The 17,641-nt window shown below is 48.3% G+C and overlaps 1 protein-coding gene and 1 long non-coding RNA gene across 2 annotated transcripts; both read right to left on the bottom strand.

Annotated features, from left to right (window-relative positions):
• Positions 1 to 10,010: 10,010 nt before the first annotated feature.
• Positions 10,011 to 12,003, bottom strand: BLOC1S4 (biogenesis of lysosomal organelles complex 1 subunit 4). Its single transcript, XM_023206870.1, has 2 exons — positions 11,938 to 12,003; positions 10,011 to 11,707 (listed from the first exon to the last, which is right to left on the bottom strand). The coding sequence occupies exon 2, from the start codon at positions 11,161 to 11,163 to the stop codon at positions 10,510 to 10,512; it is 654 nt and encodes a 217-aa protein (XP_023062638.1). The 5' UTR covers positions 11,164 to 11,707; positions 11,938 to 12,003; the 3' UTR covers positions 10,011 to 10,509.
• A 1,258-nt stretch (positions 12,004 to 13,261) lies between these two features.
• Positions 13,262 to 17,633, bottom strand: LOC113225070. The gene is made up of 3 exons (XR_003309684.1): positions 17,562 to 17,633; positions 13,417 to 13,473; positions 13,262 to 13,298 (listed from the first exon to the last, which is right to left on the bottom strand). It is a non-coding gene; the product is annotated as an uncharacterized LOC113225070 (long non-coding RNA).
• Positions 17,634 to 17,641: the final 8 nt, after the last annotated feature.

Genomic DNA, 17,641 nt, shown 5'->3' with positions numbered 1-17,641 from the left:
TGTGTGTGGTATAATTGTGTGTGATGTATGTGTGTGTGTGGTATGATTGTGTGTGATGTGTGTGCACGTGTGTGTGGTATGATTGTGTGTGATGTGTGTGTATGATTGTGTGTGATGTGTGTGTATGATTGTGTGTGATGTGTGTGCATGCGTGTGTGGTATGATTGTGTGTGATGTGTGTGCATGTGTGTGTGGTATGATTGTGTGTGATGTGTGTGCATGCGTGTGTGGTATGATTGTGATATGTGTGCATGCGTGTGTGTGCACATGCTGCCTGGTTGTTCCAAGGCACATCCAAAAACGACCTGGCCAGGCCAGCTGGGGTAGGCCACCATGCTCACTCGCAGCAGCTGGTGGGGAAGCAGGCCGCGGGGTCCCACCTGCCAGTGCCCGGAGCTGGGTGCTTGCTCTTCCGGCCGCTGTTTCCTTCACATGTGGGGCCGTCCTGGAGTTGGGTCAGTCCCTGGCAGGCTGGTGAGCAGGATGTGGAGCCGGGCCCCGTAGTGGGGGTGTCCTGGTCTTCCTAGCCCCTCAAAGAGACACCCAGTGATGGTAGAGCTGTGATGGCCCGTCCACTGCCCCAGCCTGTCCTCCCGTGTCCTCCCCTAACTGAAGACCTTCCTGGTGACACACTGCAAGCCAAGGCCCCAGGGCCGGCCTCTCCCTGCCACCTCGCTCCCATGTGTTCCTGGGTACCTGGTGCTCTGACAGTGCCCCCAGTCACCTGGGCAGGTCCCTACCTCCCCGCCTGTGCAAGCTTTCCTTTCCTGGGGCTCCCTCCCTCACCTGATCCACCTGGCAGCTTCCTTTGCCCGCTCTGCCAGGGCTCTGCCAGGGCTCTGCCAGGGCCGAGGCCCGAGGCCGTCTTCCCTCACTCCCAGGCTGACTCCTGATGGCTGCTGGTGCTGCATCCTCTGAGCAGCCCAGCCCCACGTGTCCCTCTGGCCCTGCTGGCGCTGGCTCAGTGGCAGTGCTAACTCAGCTGGCCTACCCTCGAGCTGCTCCCTGCTAGGGCAGAGTGGCCATGGTGGGTGTTCCTGTTACTTTGGCTGCAGAGCACATTCATTCAGCACACAGAGTCTGTGGGTCAGGAATTTGGCCAGGACACAGAGGGAATGGTTTGTCTCTGTGTCATGACGTTTGGGGCCTCCACTGGATGACTCAGAGGCTAGGCTGGAACATGGAGGCTGAGTCGCTGCTATGCTGGCTGTCCGGGGGGCCTCGGGTCCACCCACGTGGCCTCTCTGCATAGTCCTGTCGTGTGGGCTGGCCTGGGCTTCCTCGCAGCGTGGTGCCTGGCATCTTTCAGAATGAGTGTCCCAAAGGATAGAGGAAGATGGGCAGGAGACCCACGGGGTGGGCCGAGTGTCCAAGTCACGCTGTGCAGAGGGCATAGGGATTTGTCACTGAAGAGCACGTGATCTGCCTATCCCCAGAGCCTGATGCCAGGCTGGCCCCAGGACATACTTGGGAGACTTGTGGTGGTCTTTTGAGCTCATGTAGTCCCCATGACAGACTCCAGATGAGGAAACCGAGGCCCAAAGAATTGCAATCATTCACTCAAGGCCCTCAGCTCTGGGGACCCTCCCAGCTGCACCACACTGGCCCCCAGTGCCCAGCGACGGGAAGTCCAGGGGCTCCAGGCCTGGGTGTCAGTGTTGACATCAGGCAGAGCTGGCCGGGCCCCTCCTGGGGTATGTGGACAAATGCTTGAACCTTGGCAGGTTCCAAGCACAGAGCGGGGTCAATGCACATTTGTGATGCGTGTGTGTCCTTACAGTCATGCTCTGTCACCTGGTGACTCCCTCGTCCCCCTCAACTTCAGTCAGGGACAGGCTTAGGGATCTGTGGCAGTGTGGTACAGACTGCGGGCAGACCTCAGGATGAATGGGCGGCCACTGAGTGTAACTCCACCCTGAGTTACTCCACTCAGTTACTCCCAGGGAAGTGCCCAGTGGCTCCTGTGGTCCCCAGGATAAAGGCCACAGTCTTTAAAGGTGGCAGCCTTTGAAGGTTCCGCCTGCTCCCTGTCCTCCTTGCCCGCCTCAAGTTGTCAAAGCCTCAGAGGTTCCCACACCCTGAAGTCAACATCAGGAGAACAAGATGCCCATGCTCTCTGCAGGCTGCGGGGGTCGAGGCCAGCAGCCCGGCTGCAGTGCGCAGCTCCTTCGCGGCTGGTCTTGGGCCGCAGGCGCCCTCCAGGGCTCTTGGGGTGAAGTCTAAATGCCTTGCTCGGCCTGAGCTGGTCCCTGTCTACAAAGCAGCGCCTCTCACCCCCTCCTCATGTCCTGGGAAAAACAGGAGATGGGGAGGTGGGTTAGGATGGAGGCTTTGACCAGGATGTAGACAAGCATGGCTACCTCTGGACGGCCTGCTGAGCTGCCCATCAGGGTCTCCTTGTGTGAGGCCAGGAGTCCACTGGAAAGTAGCTTCTTGCAGTGGAAGAGAAAGTCATGGGGGTCAAGTTTGGTCACAGGCCAGCAAGCTTGGCTGGAGGGGAAGGGAGACTCGGGCAAGTGGAACATCAGCTTCAGGCGCTCATCGGACCTCTGGCCGGGACCCCACTGGCATCAGCCGCTCATCCGAGCCCTGGCCGGGGCTCACGGCTCTGCCAGAGCACTGCGCTGGGAAGGGGCTGGAGGGCCCACCCATACCCACTGCTCACAACCGCCAAGAGGGGGAAGCAACCCAGGTCCACGGACAGAGTGGCTAAGCCAAGGGGGGTATGCACAGCATGGAGTAGTACTCAGCCCTAAAAAGGAAGGAGACTCTGATACAGGCTACAGTGTGGATGAACCCTGAGGACACTATGCTCAGTGGTAGAAGCCAATCACAAAAGGACGAATACTGCAGGATTCCACTTCTGTGAGGTCCCTAGAGTTGTCAAATTCATAGAGACACAAAGTAGAATGGGGGTGCCAGGGGCTGGGGCGTGGGGAATAGAAAGCTAGTGTGTAATGGGGACAGAGCCTCAGTTGGGGAAGACGAGAAGGTTCTGAAGATAGATGGGTGGTGATGGTTGTGCATTAATATGTATGTACTTCATGCAAGTAAATTGTACTCTCAAAATGGATAAAATGGTAAATTTATGTTACGTGTACTTTACAATTTTAGGAAAAAGATAAAAACTGGCTAAACTGAAAAAAGTCAGTAAGAAAATAAAAACAATTACATTTCCAACTTAAATGTCTTTCTGAACTATTTTATTTTTTGAGGTAGACACTATTTATTATTTCTCATTCTGCAGGTGAGAAATCTGAGGCTTGGAGACAAATGTTATATAGATAGGCAGTGGCAAGACAAGACTTTGGGTTATGTCTGACCATGATGCTGCATAGTTTGTCTTCTGTTCTAGAGCATTCTTGTGTGTGTCACTCCATTCCTCAATCCCGCAGTACACACAACATAGCAAGTTTGTTTTCTCCCTCCCTCTCATTGGCATTTACCATCTTTCTTGAATTTTGGATCGAATGTCTGAACAATTTTGTAAAGCAGTAGTGCTGGCAGTTGAAAATTGAAAATCAGCATGTTCCAAGCCACTCCTAATTCTCACATCACTAGCAAACACACAGACACACACACACACACGCACTCACACACACACACATTCTCACACCTTCCATCTTGCTGGCTCTTATTTCAATTACTAGTGTAACAGGAAACAATCTTCTATTAAGAAAGTCTACCAGAAAGTGTTTTCAAGTCCAGGAATTGTGACAGATATTTAAGGAGTCTGCTGTGTGTGTGTGTGTGTGTGTGTGTGTGTTTGAGATGAAGTTTCGCTCTTATCATCCAGGCTGGAGTGCAGTGATGCAATCTCTGCTCATTGCAACCTCCACCTCCCAGGTTTGAGCGATTCTCCTGCCTCATCCTCTCAAGTAGCTGAGACTACAGGTGTGCACCACCACACCCAGCTAATTTTTGTATTTTTAGTAGAGACAGGGTTTCACCATGTTGACCAGGCTGGTCTTGAGCTCCTGACCTCAGGTGATCCACCCGCCTCGGCCTCCCAAAGTGCTGGGATTACAGGCGTGAGCCACCGAGCCCGGCCGACTCTGGTGTTTTTTTTGTTTTTTGTTTTTTTTTTAACATGAGAGAATACTGAAATGGGTTTTCTGGATTTGCCAGTACAAGTCTCAGATTGAGACAAAAAAAGAGTAAAATTATTCTGCGACTAAATTATTCTGCAACCTATTACAACTAAAATATTGGTTGTCTTTAGGGGTGTGTGTGTGTGTGAGAGAGAGAGAGAGCGGCTTGAAGGCACTGGCAGGCTGCCAGTATCTGAAGAGCTCCTGGACCAGGGTCTCAGGAACGACAGAGACCTGGGGGTGGCCTGATGTTTGGGACTGTTTCCACCTCAGAGACATTGGTGATTCGGGAGGACATGGGACCCTAGGCAATGGTTTTGACGGAGTTGGTGCGGGGTGTGCAGTGGTAAATGTCTCCCTTTGCTTGGGACCCCAGAGGCCTTGGATCCCAGCAGGCAGGGTGAACTGGAAAGAGAAGGAGCACAGGGCAGGTGTGACTCGGGGACAGCACTCAGATGCCGGAGTTGATTCATTAAGGTTCAGCGGACTGAGTGAGCCTACTATGAAACAAATGCTTCTCAGGCCAGACGAGGAGAATCAAGTCCGATGATATCTTGTTTATGAACTGCATCTAGAGTGTAAGGATGGAGCAGGGATGAAGGGGAAATGTTGGAGAAAGATGCATCTACAGGCCCTGGCCAAGGGAGGCGGGAGCTGGGCTGACGGGGGAGCAGCCTGTACCCTTCCTACTCTCCTTGCCAGCACCTGCTCATCCTCAATGTCCCTGTCATTCCCTCAGTGGGTAAGTTTTCAGTGCCTTCTCTGTGCTAAGTGCCATGGTGCCATGGTGCTAGGTGCCCGGCGCCAGGTGCCACAGATTCAGAGTGGACAAAATGAAAAAATGCCACCATCTTCCTCCTTGTTGGAGAGACAGACAAACTGTACATAAATAAATGATTGTGCTCCTTTCGGGTAGAGATAAGAGCCAGGTGGACATAAACAGGCCTTGTCTCCTGCCCCCACCAGACAGGGCACTTCCAAATTAGCACCCTCCCTGCCTGCCTCTCCTAATTTCCTATCCCTCCCCCATGCAAGAATAGCCACTGTGCCTTGGGCTGCAGCTGCCGTCCCCTCTCTGTCTGCACACTGGGAGCCCCTCAAGGATGGACAGGATCTTGGGGCTCTGAATTTCTAGTGCCGTGACCGTGGCAGGAGATAGGGCTTTAGTTTTCAGAAGGCAGGAGCCGGACCAGCTGTTTTCAGGCCTTTCCTGCTCTTGCAGCGCCCCCTGGTGTGGCGGGAGCAGTCTCTGCAGCCACCGCAGACCCCACACCCCACAGCCAGAGGGTCCTCGCATCCTTCTCCATAACCAAGTTCCCTCCCGCGGCCTCCCAGCCCACCGCTGGAACCCTTGCTTCCCTTGGATGATGAACAGTATAGAGGAGAAGCTCTCATTCTCCATTAGTGGGTCAAACGGTTTCAGTCACTTTGGGAAATGGTGGTTTGTGTTTCTTTAATTAAATTAACTTATTTATTTATTTATTATTATTTTTTGAGACAGGGTTTTGCTCTGTTACCCAGGTTGGAGGACAGTGGCATGATCACAGCTCACTGCAGCCTTGAACTCCTGGGCTCAAGTGATCCTCCTGCCTCAGCCTCCCGAGTAGCTGGGACTACAAGGCCCAAGCCACCATGCCTGACCAATTTTGGTATTTTTAGTAGAGCCGGGGTCTCACTATGTTGCCCAGGCTGGCCTCAAACTTCTGGCCTCCAGTGATCCTCTGGCCTAGGTCTCCCAAAGCCCTAGGAATACAGGCATGAGCCACTGTGCCTGAATCTGGACAATGTTTTTTAACTTCTCAGCACATAAAAGGAGTCTTCTTAGAAGGATAGTTCTGCAAGTTCTGTATCAACATCCCAGGGCACAATTAAGAACAAAACCCCATTGGAGCCCACGGGAATGTCTGTGTGGTGTTTGACTGAACCTTGGGTCAGACTCCATTGGATTGGGCATCTGACTTTCTCATGCACTGGCCTGCCCAGCTCTTGGGAATGATCTTACAACTACTCACTCTGCCCTTGGAGCATAAAAGCAGCCATAGATAATATGTAAACAAATGGGCATGGCTGTGTGCCAATAAAACTTTATTCACAAAAACAGATATTTCTTGAAACATGAGACATACTGACAGGAAAAAGCTGGATCATTGTCTGGAATTTACAGTGTTAAACTAGCTTGGCTACACAGATGTCGGAGGCCTCAGGAGAAGATGGAAAGTGAGTTCCTAAGGAATTTTTCTTGCTGCTGAAAGTGAATAAGGAAAAAAATGGGCCTAGGATGTTAGACAGGGAGTTCAGGTCACCAGCCCTCCTGACAATGAGACCAACAAGTCACAAGCAAGTGGGGCCCAGCCCATCATATGTGCCTTGTCACCCCACTTTCTGTATCAGAAACTTCTCATGGGCTCTTGCAGCCGTATCTTCTAAGGGTCTGGCTTACAATACTCTGTGGCTAGTAAGAACTAATATCCACCTCGGCACTCCCACAGTGCATTCCCAGGGCTCTGTCCATCCCCACTGCTACCCAACCCATCCAAGCCACCGGCACCTCTCCTGCGCCACTCAACAGCCTCTTAAGTGGTCTCCTGCTTCCCTTTCCCCACTCCAAGCCACTTCTGCATGGAATGCAGCAGCCAAAGAGGCCTTTAAACAACATACATCAGACAGATTGGGCTTTGCCTAAAGCTCTCTTTAGCTTCTCTTCACATTGGAATAAAGCCCAATTTCTGTTCTCTGGCTTGAGCTGGCTCCTGCCCCCTTACTTACTCCCCTGCAGCCTTCCCTTGACCCTGGAAGATGCCCCATAGCATCTTTCCCTTCATATGAGGACATGTGAAGGGGACATATGAAGTGTCCCCTTCATAGTGCTTGCTACAGTTTGTGATATGTGTCTGTGTCATTATCTGATGGCTGTCTACCTTTCCCACCTCCAGGAGTAACAAGTGGATGTTAGCTCTGTCCACTTAGCTGCATACTCAGCAAGCAGGTAGCACATCCCTGGTACGCTCACATATCTGTGGAATAAGCGATTATCAGAATGACTGAGTGAATGAACCACTTCACAAAATCTAGGCACCCCATAAGGAATGCAAGACAGAAAGGCAGATGGGAGAATTCAGTCAGACTAAGGGCTTGCTCAGAAATCAAGCACCATGGGAGGACCAGGACACAAAGAAAAACAAGATGTGGTTCTTTCCCAAGAGCTGGGCAGGCCAGTGCGTGAGAAAGTCAGACGCCCAATCCAATGGAGTCTGACCCAAGGTTCAGTCAAACACCACGCAGACATTCCTGTGGGCTCCAATGGGGCTTTGTTCTTAATTGTGCCCTGGGATGTTGATACAGAACTTGCAGAACTATCCTTCTAAGAAGACTCCTTTTATGTGCTAAGAAGTTAAAAAACATTGTCCAGATTCAGGTGCAGTGGCTCATGCCTGTATTCCCAGGGCTTTGGGAGGCCTAGGCCAGAGGATCACTGGAGGCCAGAAGTTTGAGGCCAGCCTGGGCAACATAGTGAGACCCCGGCTCTACTAAAAATACAAAAATAAGGCCTGCAATTCTAAAACAATTATCGTCTGGCCCTTTTGGGACTTTGCTGGCCCCTGCCTGAGATCAGTTAGCAGGTTCACACTGGGCTGCCTGACTCCAGCATCTACAAGACTCCTCCCATTCCTCAAAGATGTGGCTTCAGGGAAAAGCCACAGGTGCTCACTAGTTCATTTGTACCCAGTTATATTTGGTGCATACACCGACTCCTGCATACCAGAAGCTGCCCTTGGACTAAGGGGATATCCTATAGACTCCTAAGACTCTTGACAATTTTTATGCTAATCCATGTGGGAGCTAAGAACAAATTAACTGACGCCAGCGTGATGGTGCCTCCCTAAAGCTTTATTAGATCCTATTCCCATCCCTGTTTATACTTCCAGAATGTGGGGGTGTGCCAGACCCCAGCAACATAGATGGTCTGCGGGAGTCATCCAGGATGACATCTCGGCCTCCTCCTATAGCTCCAGGGATATGAGCCCTCCTCCCAACTTGTTACAGACTTAAGAAGAAGTAGAAGGACCCGTTTTCCAAGATGCAAAGGGCCCTCTTGATTCTCCAGCTGGTCAGAGTTAGGATGAAGAGGCAGGAGCCAGGCGGTCTAAATGTGGCAGTACCGAGGAGAGTGGGGGTGTGCCTGGCCTCCCCATCCCCATTGTTAAGGCAGACACACCTTCATCTAGTATGTCTTGCACTGAGCAAACCAGCTTCAATTCCCCAAACAAGAAGGCCCTGCACAAATCCCTATTTGAAAAGCTCAGGAATAACACCAATTAACCACAAGAATTTCAGAAGCCAGGGCCCCTTAGAGATAAGCTGCACATATAATCATGTTATCATCTGAACCAGGACTTTTTACTTTTAGATGGATTGTTAGAATATTTTATGATTAGCATTAAAAACTTAAGCTGAATATCATTTTCTTACTGGTTATTATACTTTTAATTTTCTCAACCCAATTTATTTTTTTTGAAGGTAAATTAAATATCTAAACACTATACACCCCTAACTAATCAAGTTTTACTTTACAGCACACTTATTAACTTATGCTTTCTGGAATTTAAGGTTTCTATTATGCAGATATTAAATCTTAAAGTTATTCTAATTTTTCATAATTTGTCCTAATTAGTGTTTTTTTGTTTTTTTGAGACGGAGTTTCACTCTTGTTGCCCAGGCTGGAGTGCAGTGGAGCAATCTCGGCTCACTGAAACCTCCACCTCCCAGGTTCAAGCGATTTTCCTGCCTCAGCCTCTCAAGTAGCTGGGATTACAGGTGCCCGCCACCATGCCTGGCTAGTTTTCTGTATTTTTAGTAGAGATGGGGTTTCACCATGTTGGCCAGGCCGGTCTCAAATTCCTGACCTCAGGTGATCCACCTGCCTCGGCCTCAGAAAGTGCTGGGATTACAGGTGTGAGCTACCACGCCCGGCCCCTCATTACTGCTTTTGAACATTAAGTGAAAAATCTTTTAATGTATTGTTATGTAAGGATGCTATTTTCATATTCAGTGACGATGTCATCAAAATAGATGAATTACTTATAGGGGTACCAGCAGTTGCTGAATATTAAATGTAGGTTACTTGTTCTTTCAGCTTCTACATTCAGAGTTCCTTAATTTGTAGTCAATGAACCACCTGAATAAAAAATGTTAAGTATGTGACAGTGAAGGTCCATGAAAGCTAGGTGCACAATTACACGATCAGATTCTTCACAACACACAGCTAAATGAAAATACAGCTACTCTATGAACCTCGAAGATCTGTGATGACACTGGAAATGACACAAAAGCAACCTAAGCTGTATGCTTTTTTAGCGTCTACTATTTAGGAGGGCCACCTTATGAAATAGATTTGAATCTCAATAAGAGCCTATTGTATCCACAAGAACATCCTAATACCATTCACTCACACAAATGATTTAACTCTCCATTTCAAGGGGCAAGAAATATACTATGCTCTGAAACAGAAGCTATAGCTTTTCACATTAGCTCTCTAAAGGAGGTATACTCAAGCCCCTTTTCTTTATCCCACTACCAAAAGCTTATGAGCAATACGTCTATTTCGAACAAACACAAGCCAGTATGTGAAATTCTTTTCAGAAGGAAGTCATGTCCTGTAAAACTTAAAATTTCTATTAATATTTAAATTATAAACCAAACACTGGCAACCCACACACATATATATATGTTTGCTATGGACAAATCAAGACTGTGAGGTCATACATTCAAATACAACTTTGGAATTAGTCACAAAAAATCAACAAATTTTCTCAGAAATTGTACCATTTCCTTTGGTTTACAATCCACGCTATAGGAGGTTTAATATTAAATAATGTACCATTTACCCTAAGAGTAGGGTGCAGAAAACTGAATGACTACTAGGATTGAATAACAACAAGGCTTTAATGGCTCAATTTTCTTATGATTATACAAACATATAAATCTTGAAAAGGTAACACCGTGTAGTAAAATCCATAAAAATAACAGTTTTGCCACAGTGCAGAGCCAAGTTCATTCAGTTTGATTCCCCATGCCCTCGCCAAGCAGCTTTCTGATTGGAGCTGGAAGACACAGGCTGGGCGCGGTGGCGACCCTGTAGTCCCAGCTACTGGGGAGGCTGAGGTGGAAGGATCACTTGAGTCCAGCAGTTTCCAGTCTGGGCAACATAGCAAGACCCCGTCTCTTTTTTAAAAATTGGAAGGCATAAAGTCTATACATTCTACACTGAATCATGAATACACTATGGAGAGTGTGCAGAAAGTAAACCTTGAAATCCCACACTCCAACATCATGTATGTCCACGAGCAGGATTTGCAATTCACTTCATACTGGAGGTAAGCACCTCAGCTGGGGTCCTCTTGCCGCAGTGGTCAGGCCGTCAGAGCTGAGGCCTTTCACCACAACAAGGGAAGTAGTCTTCGGTCCGAAACAGGACGGGGGCTTCGTAGCCGGCTTGCTGTGGCCTCGAGGGAGCAGACTTGCTAAAGAGCGAGGGCACGTTCAACGTGTGCAGGAGCTTACTGAACGCCCTGGGGAAGGCGCCCAGCTCGGCCTCGGCCTTGGTGACCTGCTCCTCCATCCTGGCCACGCGGCCGCCCACCATCCTCACGAAGGCCTCCAGCCGGTCGATCCTGCTGTAGATGTGCCGCATCTCGGCGGCCTTCGCGTGGATGCGCGGCACGCCCTCGCTGACGACCTGGGACGAGTCGCCGCGAAGCATGTCCAGCATGCCCACGAACTCGTCCACTCTGGTGAGCAGGTCTTCCAGGCTCGCGTCCAGGGCCTCGACCTCGGGCCGCGCCCCGGCCCCGGGCAGCAGGCAGGCGGCATAGCCCGCAGCGGCGCGGCGAAGCAGCGGCAGGTCGCGGCCCGGCGCACCGTCCTCCGCGCCCTCATCCTCCCACGGCCCCGAGGCACTGCTGTGGCTCTGGGACACAGTGCCACTGTCCCCGCTCCAGGCGGCGCCCTGAGGTTCGGCCTCTTCCGCCAGCCCCTCGGGCGGCGCTCCGCTATCTGAGGAGCTACCCTCCATAGCCCGCGACCGCCTGGCTGTACAGCGCCCGCTTCCGACCTCCGCGCGCTCGCGCTCACGCACACGCACGCACGCGCGCTCTCGCCTTTGCTTCCGGCGGCCAGCGAGCGCGTCTGTGCACGCGCACCCACCTTTGTTTCCGGCCTCTCAGCGCGTTCACGCTCACGCATGCGCGCTGCGGTTTTCTCACGCCCGCGCTCACATTCAACTTTTTTTTTTTTTTAGCGAAGGTGTAGCAGGAATACAATACAGTGCATATATTTTAAATGTGCACATTGATGACTTTGTACACATCCATACAACCATGCATATTCTATCCATACCAACTGGTAGGACATGTCCAACACCCATGAAAGTCTCTCCCTTCTGTCCATTTTTTGTTTGTTTGTTTATAGTAAAATAAATGAGATAAGCAAGACGAAACACAAAAAGGACGGACCTTGACTACTTGGATGATTTTTAAAGTTCTCAGCTTCGTCTGATTGCAAAGGGTGTAAAACTAAGAAATACTAATACTTTCCAAGCAAATATCAAATCCAGGGTACTGCCAGAAGAAAACAAAGATGAAGTTGAGATGTGACGGTAAAATCCTTTAAAATCTCAGAAAAAGCAAAGATTGTGCCTCAGGATACCATTCACTTAGACTAACAGCTACTTAAAGAGATTAATGGTGTGGCTCACAGAGTCCATCAATCAAACCACAGGGCCTCCAGAAGGCTTAAGGCTTGTTCGTCAGTATTAGCAGAACCCCAAAATAGGTAGAGATGGACTTACCTCAAAGGGATTTGTAGGTAGCACTTTTGTCTAATGGAGTGAACCCTGATGAGATTCAAAGGAGACCTGTGAAGTTTTTTAAAGATAATTTTATTGACACAAACATTGCAGATTGGACTGGAAGGGAAAGGCCTTTGGATCCCCTCTCCCCAAACTTCTACAAGCAGGAATCAGACTGAGAAAAAGACTCATTAGCAAACACATGGTACATTTCATGAAAAAGGAAGTATAACCAGGAGCCCAGATGGTGGAATTGGGAGTCATGGAGTCCTAGACCTTGAGACTGGATGGCAGAGTTTCTATGGACTGGTAACTTGTTTGTACTTCCAATTTCCCCATTTGAACAGGAGTGGTAGTGGCTACCTAGTGGTAGTGGTAGCGGAACAGGTCTGTAGTGATTATCCTGTGCTGGCCCCGCAATTGTGTATTCGAGGCATGGGGGCAGAGAACTTGTCTCCTTAGCTTCAAAAGTCTACAGATCAAGAAGAATTGTACTCTAGGAGCTGAATTTAAGGAACTACGCTCAGAAAGCCTCATCTACATCTGATCTAATTTAGAAGACAAAATTCTGGACTTAAAGCTGATGTGACAATAGGATAGTAATACTTAAAACTACATAAGATTTTTAAAAATGTAACTTTTGGGGACCTTGGATGGAGGGGAGTGTGGTTAGCATGTTAAAATGGCATGAAGAATTGCTAGTCAGAGGACAAACTGTGATTGCTAGCACAGCCTTCAAGATAACTCCCAGTGATTTCTTCCTCCTGGTATTCTCACTCTTGTGTATTCCCCCTTGTCGAGTAGATACTGGACTTAGTGACTTCACTTGCTCATAATAAACTGAAGAAGACAGAAGTGATGTTGTACGATTTGGACATTAGTTCATAAAAGGTAGTGTGGCATCTCTTTCCCTCCAACCTGAGAAAGGAAAATAAATCTTGGGGTCTTACAATCACTAAGCTAAAAGAAAAGTCAAGGTGGAAACTGCTCAGGGCAAACCTGCCTCACATTCTATTCATGGCCACTCCTCTGCTCACTGAGATAAATGCATACCTGATTGCCTCCTTTGGAGAGGCGAATCAGAAACTCAAAATGACCGGGCACGGTGGCTTACGCCTGTAACCCCAACACTTTGGGAGGCTGAGGTGGGTGGATCATTTGAGATCAGGAGTTCGAGACCAGCCTGGCCAACATAGTGAAACCCTGTCTCTAATAAAAATACACAAATTTAGCCGGTCGTGGTAATCCCAGCTACTCGGGAGGCTGAAGCAGGAGAATTGCTTGAACCTGGGAGGAGGAGGTTGCAGTGAGCCGAGATCATGCCACTACACTCCAGCCTGGGCGACAGGGTGAGACTCCATCTCAAAAAAAAAAGAAAGAAAGAAACTCAAAAGAATGCAACCATTTTTCTCTCTATCCAAGACCTGGAAGCCCCCTCCCCACTTTGAGTTGTCCCGCCTTTGCTTTGAGATGTCTCACCTTTCCGGACCAATCCATCGTTCCTCTTACATATGTTGACTGACGTCTCATGTCTCCCTAAAATGTATAAAACCAAGCTGTGCTCTGACTGCCTGGGACACATGTCCTCAGGACCTCCTGAGGCTGTGTCACGGGCGCACATCCTCAACCTTGGCAAAATAAACTTCCTAAATTAACTGAGACATGTCTCAGATATTGGGGGTTCACAAACCACTTGCTCTGGGGAAACCAGCTGCCTTGTTGTGGGCAGCTCCATGGAGAAGCCCATATAGCAAAGAGCTGAGACCAACAGCTAGAGAAAAACAGCCTTTCCAACAACCACATGAGTAAGCCATCTTGGAAGTGGATGCTCCAGCCTCATTCAAACTCAGATATGACTGCAGCCCCAGCTGATAGGTTCACTGCAACCTCATGTAAGATACTAAACTGAAACTACATAATATAATGCTATGGTCTGAATGTTTGTGTCCTCATATCCCAATTCATATGTTTAAATTCTACCCCACAAGGTGATTGATATGGTTTGGATGTCCTGCCCAAATCTCATGTTGAAATGTAATCCCCAATGTTGGAGCTGGAGCCTGCTGGTAGTTGACTGGATCATGGGGACAGATTTCTCATGAATGGTTTAGCACCATCCCCTTTGTATTGCTCTTGTGATCAGTGAGTTCTCGTGAGATCTAGTCATTTAACCTGTGTGGCACCTCCTCCCACCTCTTGCTCCTGCTTTGGTCATGTGACATGCCTGCTCTCCCTTTGCCTTCTGCCAAGATTGTAAGTTTCCTGAAGCCTCCCCAGAAGCCAAGCAGATGCCAGCACCATGCTTCCTGTACAGCCTGCAGAACCCTTAGCCAATTAAGCCTTTTTCCTTCATAAATTACCCAGTCTCAGATATTCCTTTATAGCAATGTGAGAACAGCTTAACACAGTGATGGTATCAGGAGATTGGGCCTTTGGGAAGTGATCTGGTCATGGGGTCAGAGCCCTATGAATGTGACTAGTACCCTTATAAAGGATATAAGGCCAGCTGCAGTGGTTCATGCCTGTAATCTCAACACTTTGGGAGGAAGAGGCAGGAGAATTGTTTGAGGCTAGGGGTTTGAGACTAGCCTGGGTAACATAGCAAGACCCCTGTCTCTACAAAAAACAAATTTGTTTAAGCTGGGTGTGGTGCCATGTGCCTGTAGTCCCAGCTACTCAGGAGGTAGAGGCTGGAAGATCATTTGAGATCAGGAGTTTGAGGCAGTGAGCTATGCTCACTCCACTGCACTTTAGCCTGTGCAAAACAGCAAGACTTTGTTTATAAGTAAATACACAAAAGATGTATAAGAGCGCTGGGTGCGGTGGCTCATGCCTGTAATCCCAGCACTTTGGGAGGCTGGGGCGGGTGGATCACCTGAGGTCAGGAGTTCGAGACAAACTTGGCCAACATGGTGAAACCCCATCTCTACTAATAATACAAAAATGAGCCGGGCATGGTGGCAGGCACCTGTAATCCCAGCTACTCAGGAGGCTGAGGCAGGAGAATCGCTTGAACCCAGGAGGCAGAGGTGTCAGTGAGCAGAGACTGCATCATTGCACTCCAGCCTGGGCGACAAGAGTGAAACTCCATCTCCAAAAGAAAAAAAAAAAAAGACGTATAAGAGAGACCCCTTGCTCCGTCCATCCTCTGAGGACACAGCAAGAAGGAACCGTTTATGAACCCAAATACTAGTTCTCACCAGACAGAATCTACTAGCACTTTGATCTTGGACTTCTCATCCCCCAGAACTGTGAGAAATAAATGTATTTTATAAGCTGGCCACCTTATGGTATTTTGTTAGAGCAGCCTAAATGCACTACGACAGATAATAAATATTTTAAAGCTGCTAAATGTTGGGGTAACTGGTTATGCAGTAATAAACTACTGAAGGAATATGCTACCATTTATTCATTTTATTTATTTATTCTCCTGTTGATGAACATTTGGGTTATTTTAACTTTGGGGCTATTATAATAAACCTGCTGTGAATATTCTTGTATATGTATTTTTATAAACAATTGCACTCAAACTCTCTTATGTGTATAACAAGGTGTCAATTTGCTAGAACATAGGATTGGTATATGTTTAATCTTGGTAGATACTGCCAAATAGTTTTCCAAAATTATTGTAACAACTTACATTCCCATTTTTATGGGCTGAATATATGTGTCCTCCAATATTTTTATGTTGAAGCCCTAACCCCCAGTGTGGCTGTACTTGGAGTAAAGCACTAAGTAAGGTTAAATAAGGTCATACAAGTGGGGGCATGATCCTATAGCTTCATGTTCTTATAAGAAGAGACACAAGAGCACTCCTTCCTGTACCCCGCAACACTGCATGCACAATGAAGAGATCATGTGAGGACTGCAGCGGGAAGGCGGCCATCTGCAATTCAGGAAGAGAGCCCTCACCTCCAGAAACCAAATTTGCTGGCACCTCAATCATGGACTTCTGGCCTGTAGAACTGTGAGAAGATAAATGTCTGTGTTTAAGCCACCCAGTCTATAGTATTTTGTTATGGTGTCCAGACTAGACTAAGACATCCATCAAAAATGTGTAAGAGTTCCAGTTGTTCCACATCTTCCCCAATACTTGGTATTGTCAGTATTTTAAATTTTAGTCATTCTAGTGGATGTACAGTGCTTCCTCATTGTGCTTTCTAATCTGCATTTCCCTGTTGAATCATGAAGTTGAAAACCTCTTCATATACTTATTGGCTATTGGATATTCTCTTTTGTTAAGTGCCAGCCTATGTCTTTTGCCTGTTTTAAAATTTGTCTTTAAAATTTGCCTGTTTTAACATTTTGTCTTTTCCTTCTTGATCTGTAGGAGTTCTCAATATATTCTGCATATGAGTCAAATATCTTTTTTCACGGTGCCTTGCTCTTTCCCTCTTAATGTTCTTTTGATGAACATCTGCTAGAATGTTGGTGTTTGCAAAACTGTTTTGCACACGTCATCTTACAAACCCCTCTTCCCACTGACAGATATTCAGGCTGGGGCCATTGGTCTTTATCAGACTGGAAAACTGAAGTTCTGATCTGTGGCACTTGTGTAAGAAGGATCCCCCCTCTACACACACTCATATTACTACTAGTGTGGCACTGGGTGACTAAGCCTAGCAACAGACTTCTTCCATTCCACAATGGCATTAGGTTGGTGATCAAAACGTACTGACGATCAAAGCCACATTTACTAGGTCCCTGCTCATTTTCAGGTCTTGTGTATGGAGGGACATAAAGGTGACCAAGACCAGAACCTGTCCCCAAACAGCCTCCAGTCTGGTAGAGGCACTTAGGTACCAGAGAATTCCTCTCTCTAAAGCATTCTCTAAGGCCCTGCTTGACGCCAGGCTGACGGGAAGGGCGAAGGTCAAAACTGAAACAGAAGTTGCCCTTTACCTTGAGGACCTTACAGACTCTGAAGAGAGACCAAAAACCATGGGCCAGAACCACCCAAGGCAGCGAGAGAAATTCCCTCCAGAACAAAAGTATGAGCCAGGGGTGGGGAGGACAGAGGGACGAGTTTCATTCTAGAACACTGAGCAGGGACTGTGGACCCACATTGCTTTGAGCTCAAATTACGACTTTTAGCCCGGTTTTTACTTCTCTTATAGGTTCGTTGTGAGGGCTAAGTGAATTTATATAAATTAATCCAAGCGGCCGGGCGCGGTGGCTCAAGCCTGTAATCCCAGCACTTTGGGGGGCCAAGACGGGCGGATCATGAGGTCAGGAGATCGAGACCATCCTGGCGAACACGGTGAAACCCCGTCTCTACTAAAAAATACAAAAAAACTAGCCGGGCGTGGTGGCGGGCGCCTGTAGTCCCAGCTACTCGGGAGACTGAAGCAGGAGAATGGCGTAAACCCGGGAGGCGGAGCTTGCAGTGAACTGAGATCCGGCCACTGCACTCCAGCCTGGGCGACAGACAGAGCGAGACTCCGTCTCAAAAAAAAAAAAAAAAAAGAATTAATCCAAGCTTCTGCATGCTTAGATAGTAAGCGCTGTGAACGCCAGCCAGTCTTATTCAAATATGGGGAAGGGAGGGTAATTTTTACTTTAAAAATTAATAATAAAAGTAAAACCCCTCTGAAGGGAAGCTTTAGCGGAAGACGCGAACATACCTGCCGCCACCAATCTAAATTAGAGAAGAGGGCGAGGCGGGGCGCCGGGAAGCTCACGGGGATGGCCATGCGCGCGCCCG

This window comes from Piliocolobus tephrosceles, chromosome 3, assembly GCF_002776525.5.
Source record: "Piliocolobus tephrosceles isolate RC106 chromosome 3, ASM277652v3, whole genome shotgun sequence".
Lineage (NCBI taxonomy): Eukaryota > Metazoa > Chordata > Mammalia > Primates > Cercopithecidae > Piliocolobus > Piliocolobus tephrosceles.
This window is presented reverse-complemented; position numbering and strand designations above follow the sequence as displayed.

What these genes read in the sequence shown, in the direction of transcription:
- BLOC1S4 (XM_023206870.1), bottom strand. Translation starts at nt 11,163, where the DNA reads ATGGAGGGTAGCTCCTCAGATAGCGGAGCGCCGCCCGAGGGGCTGGCG.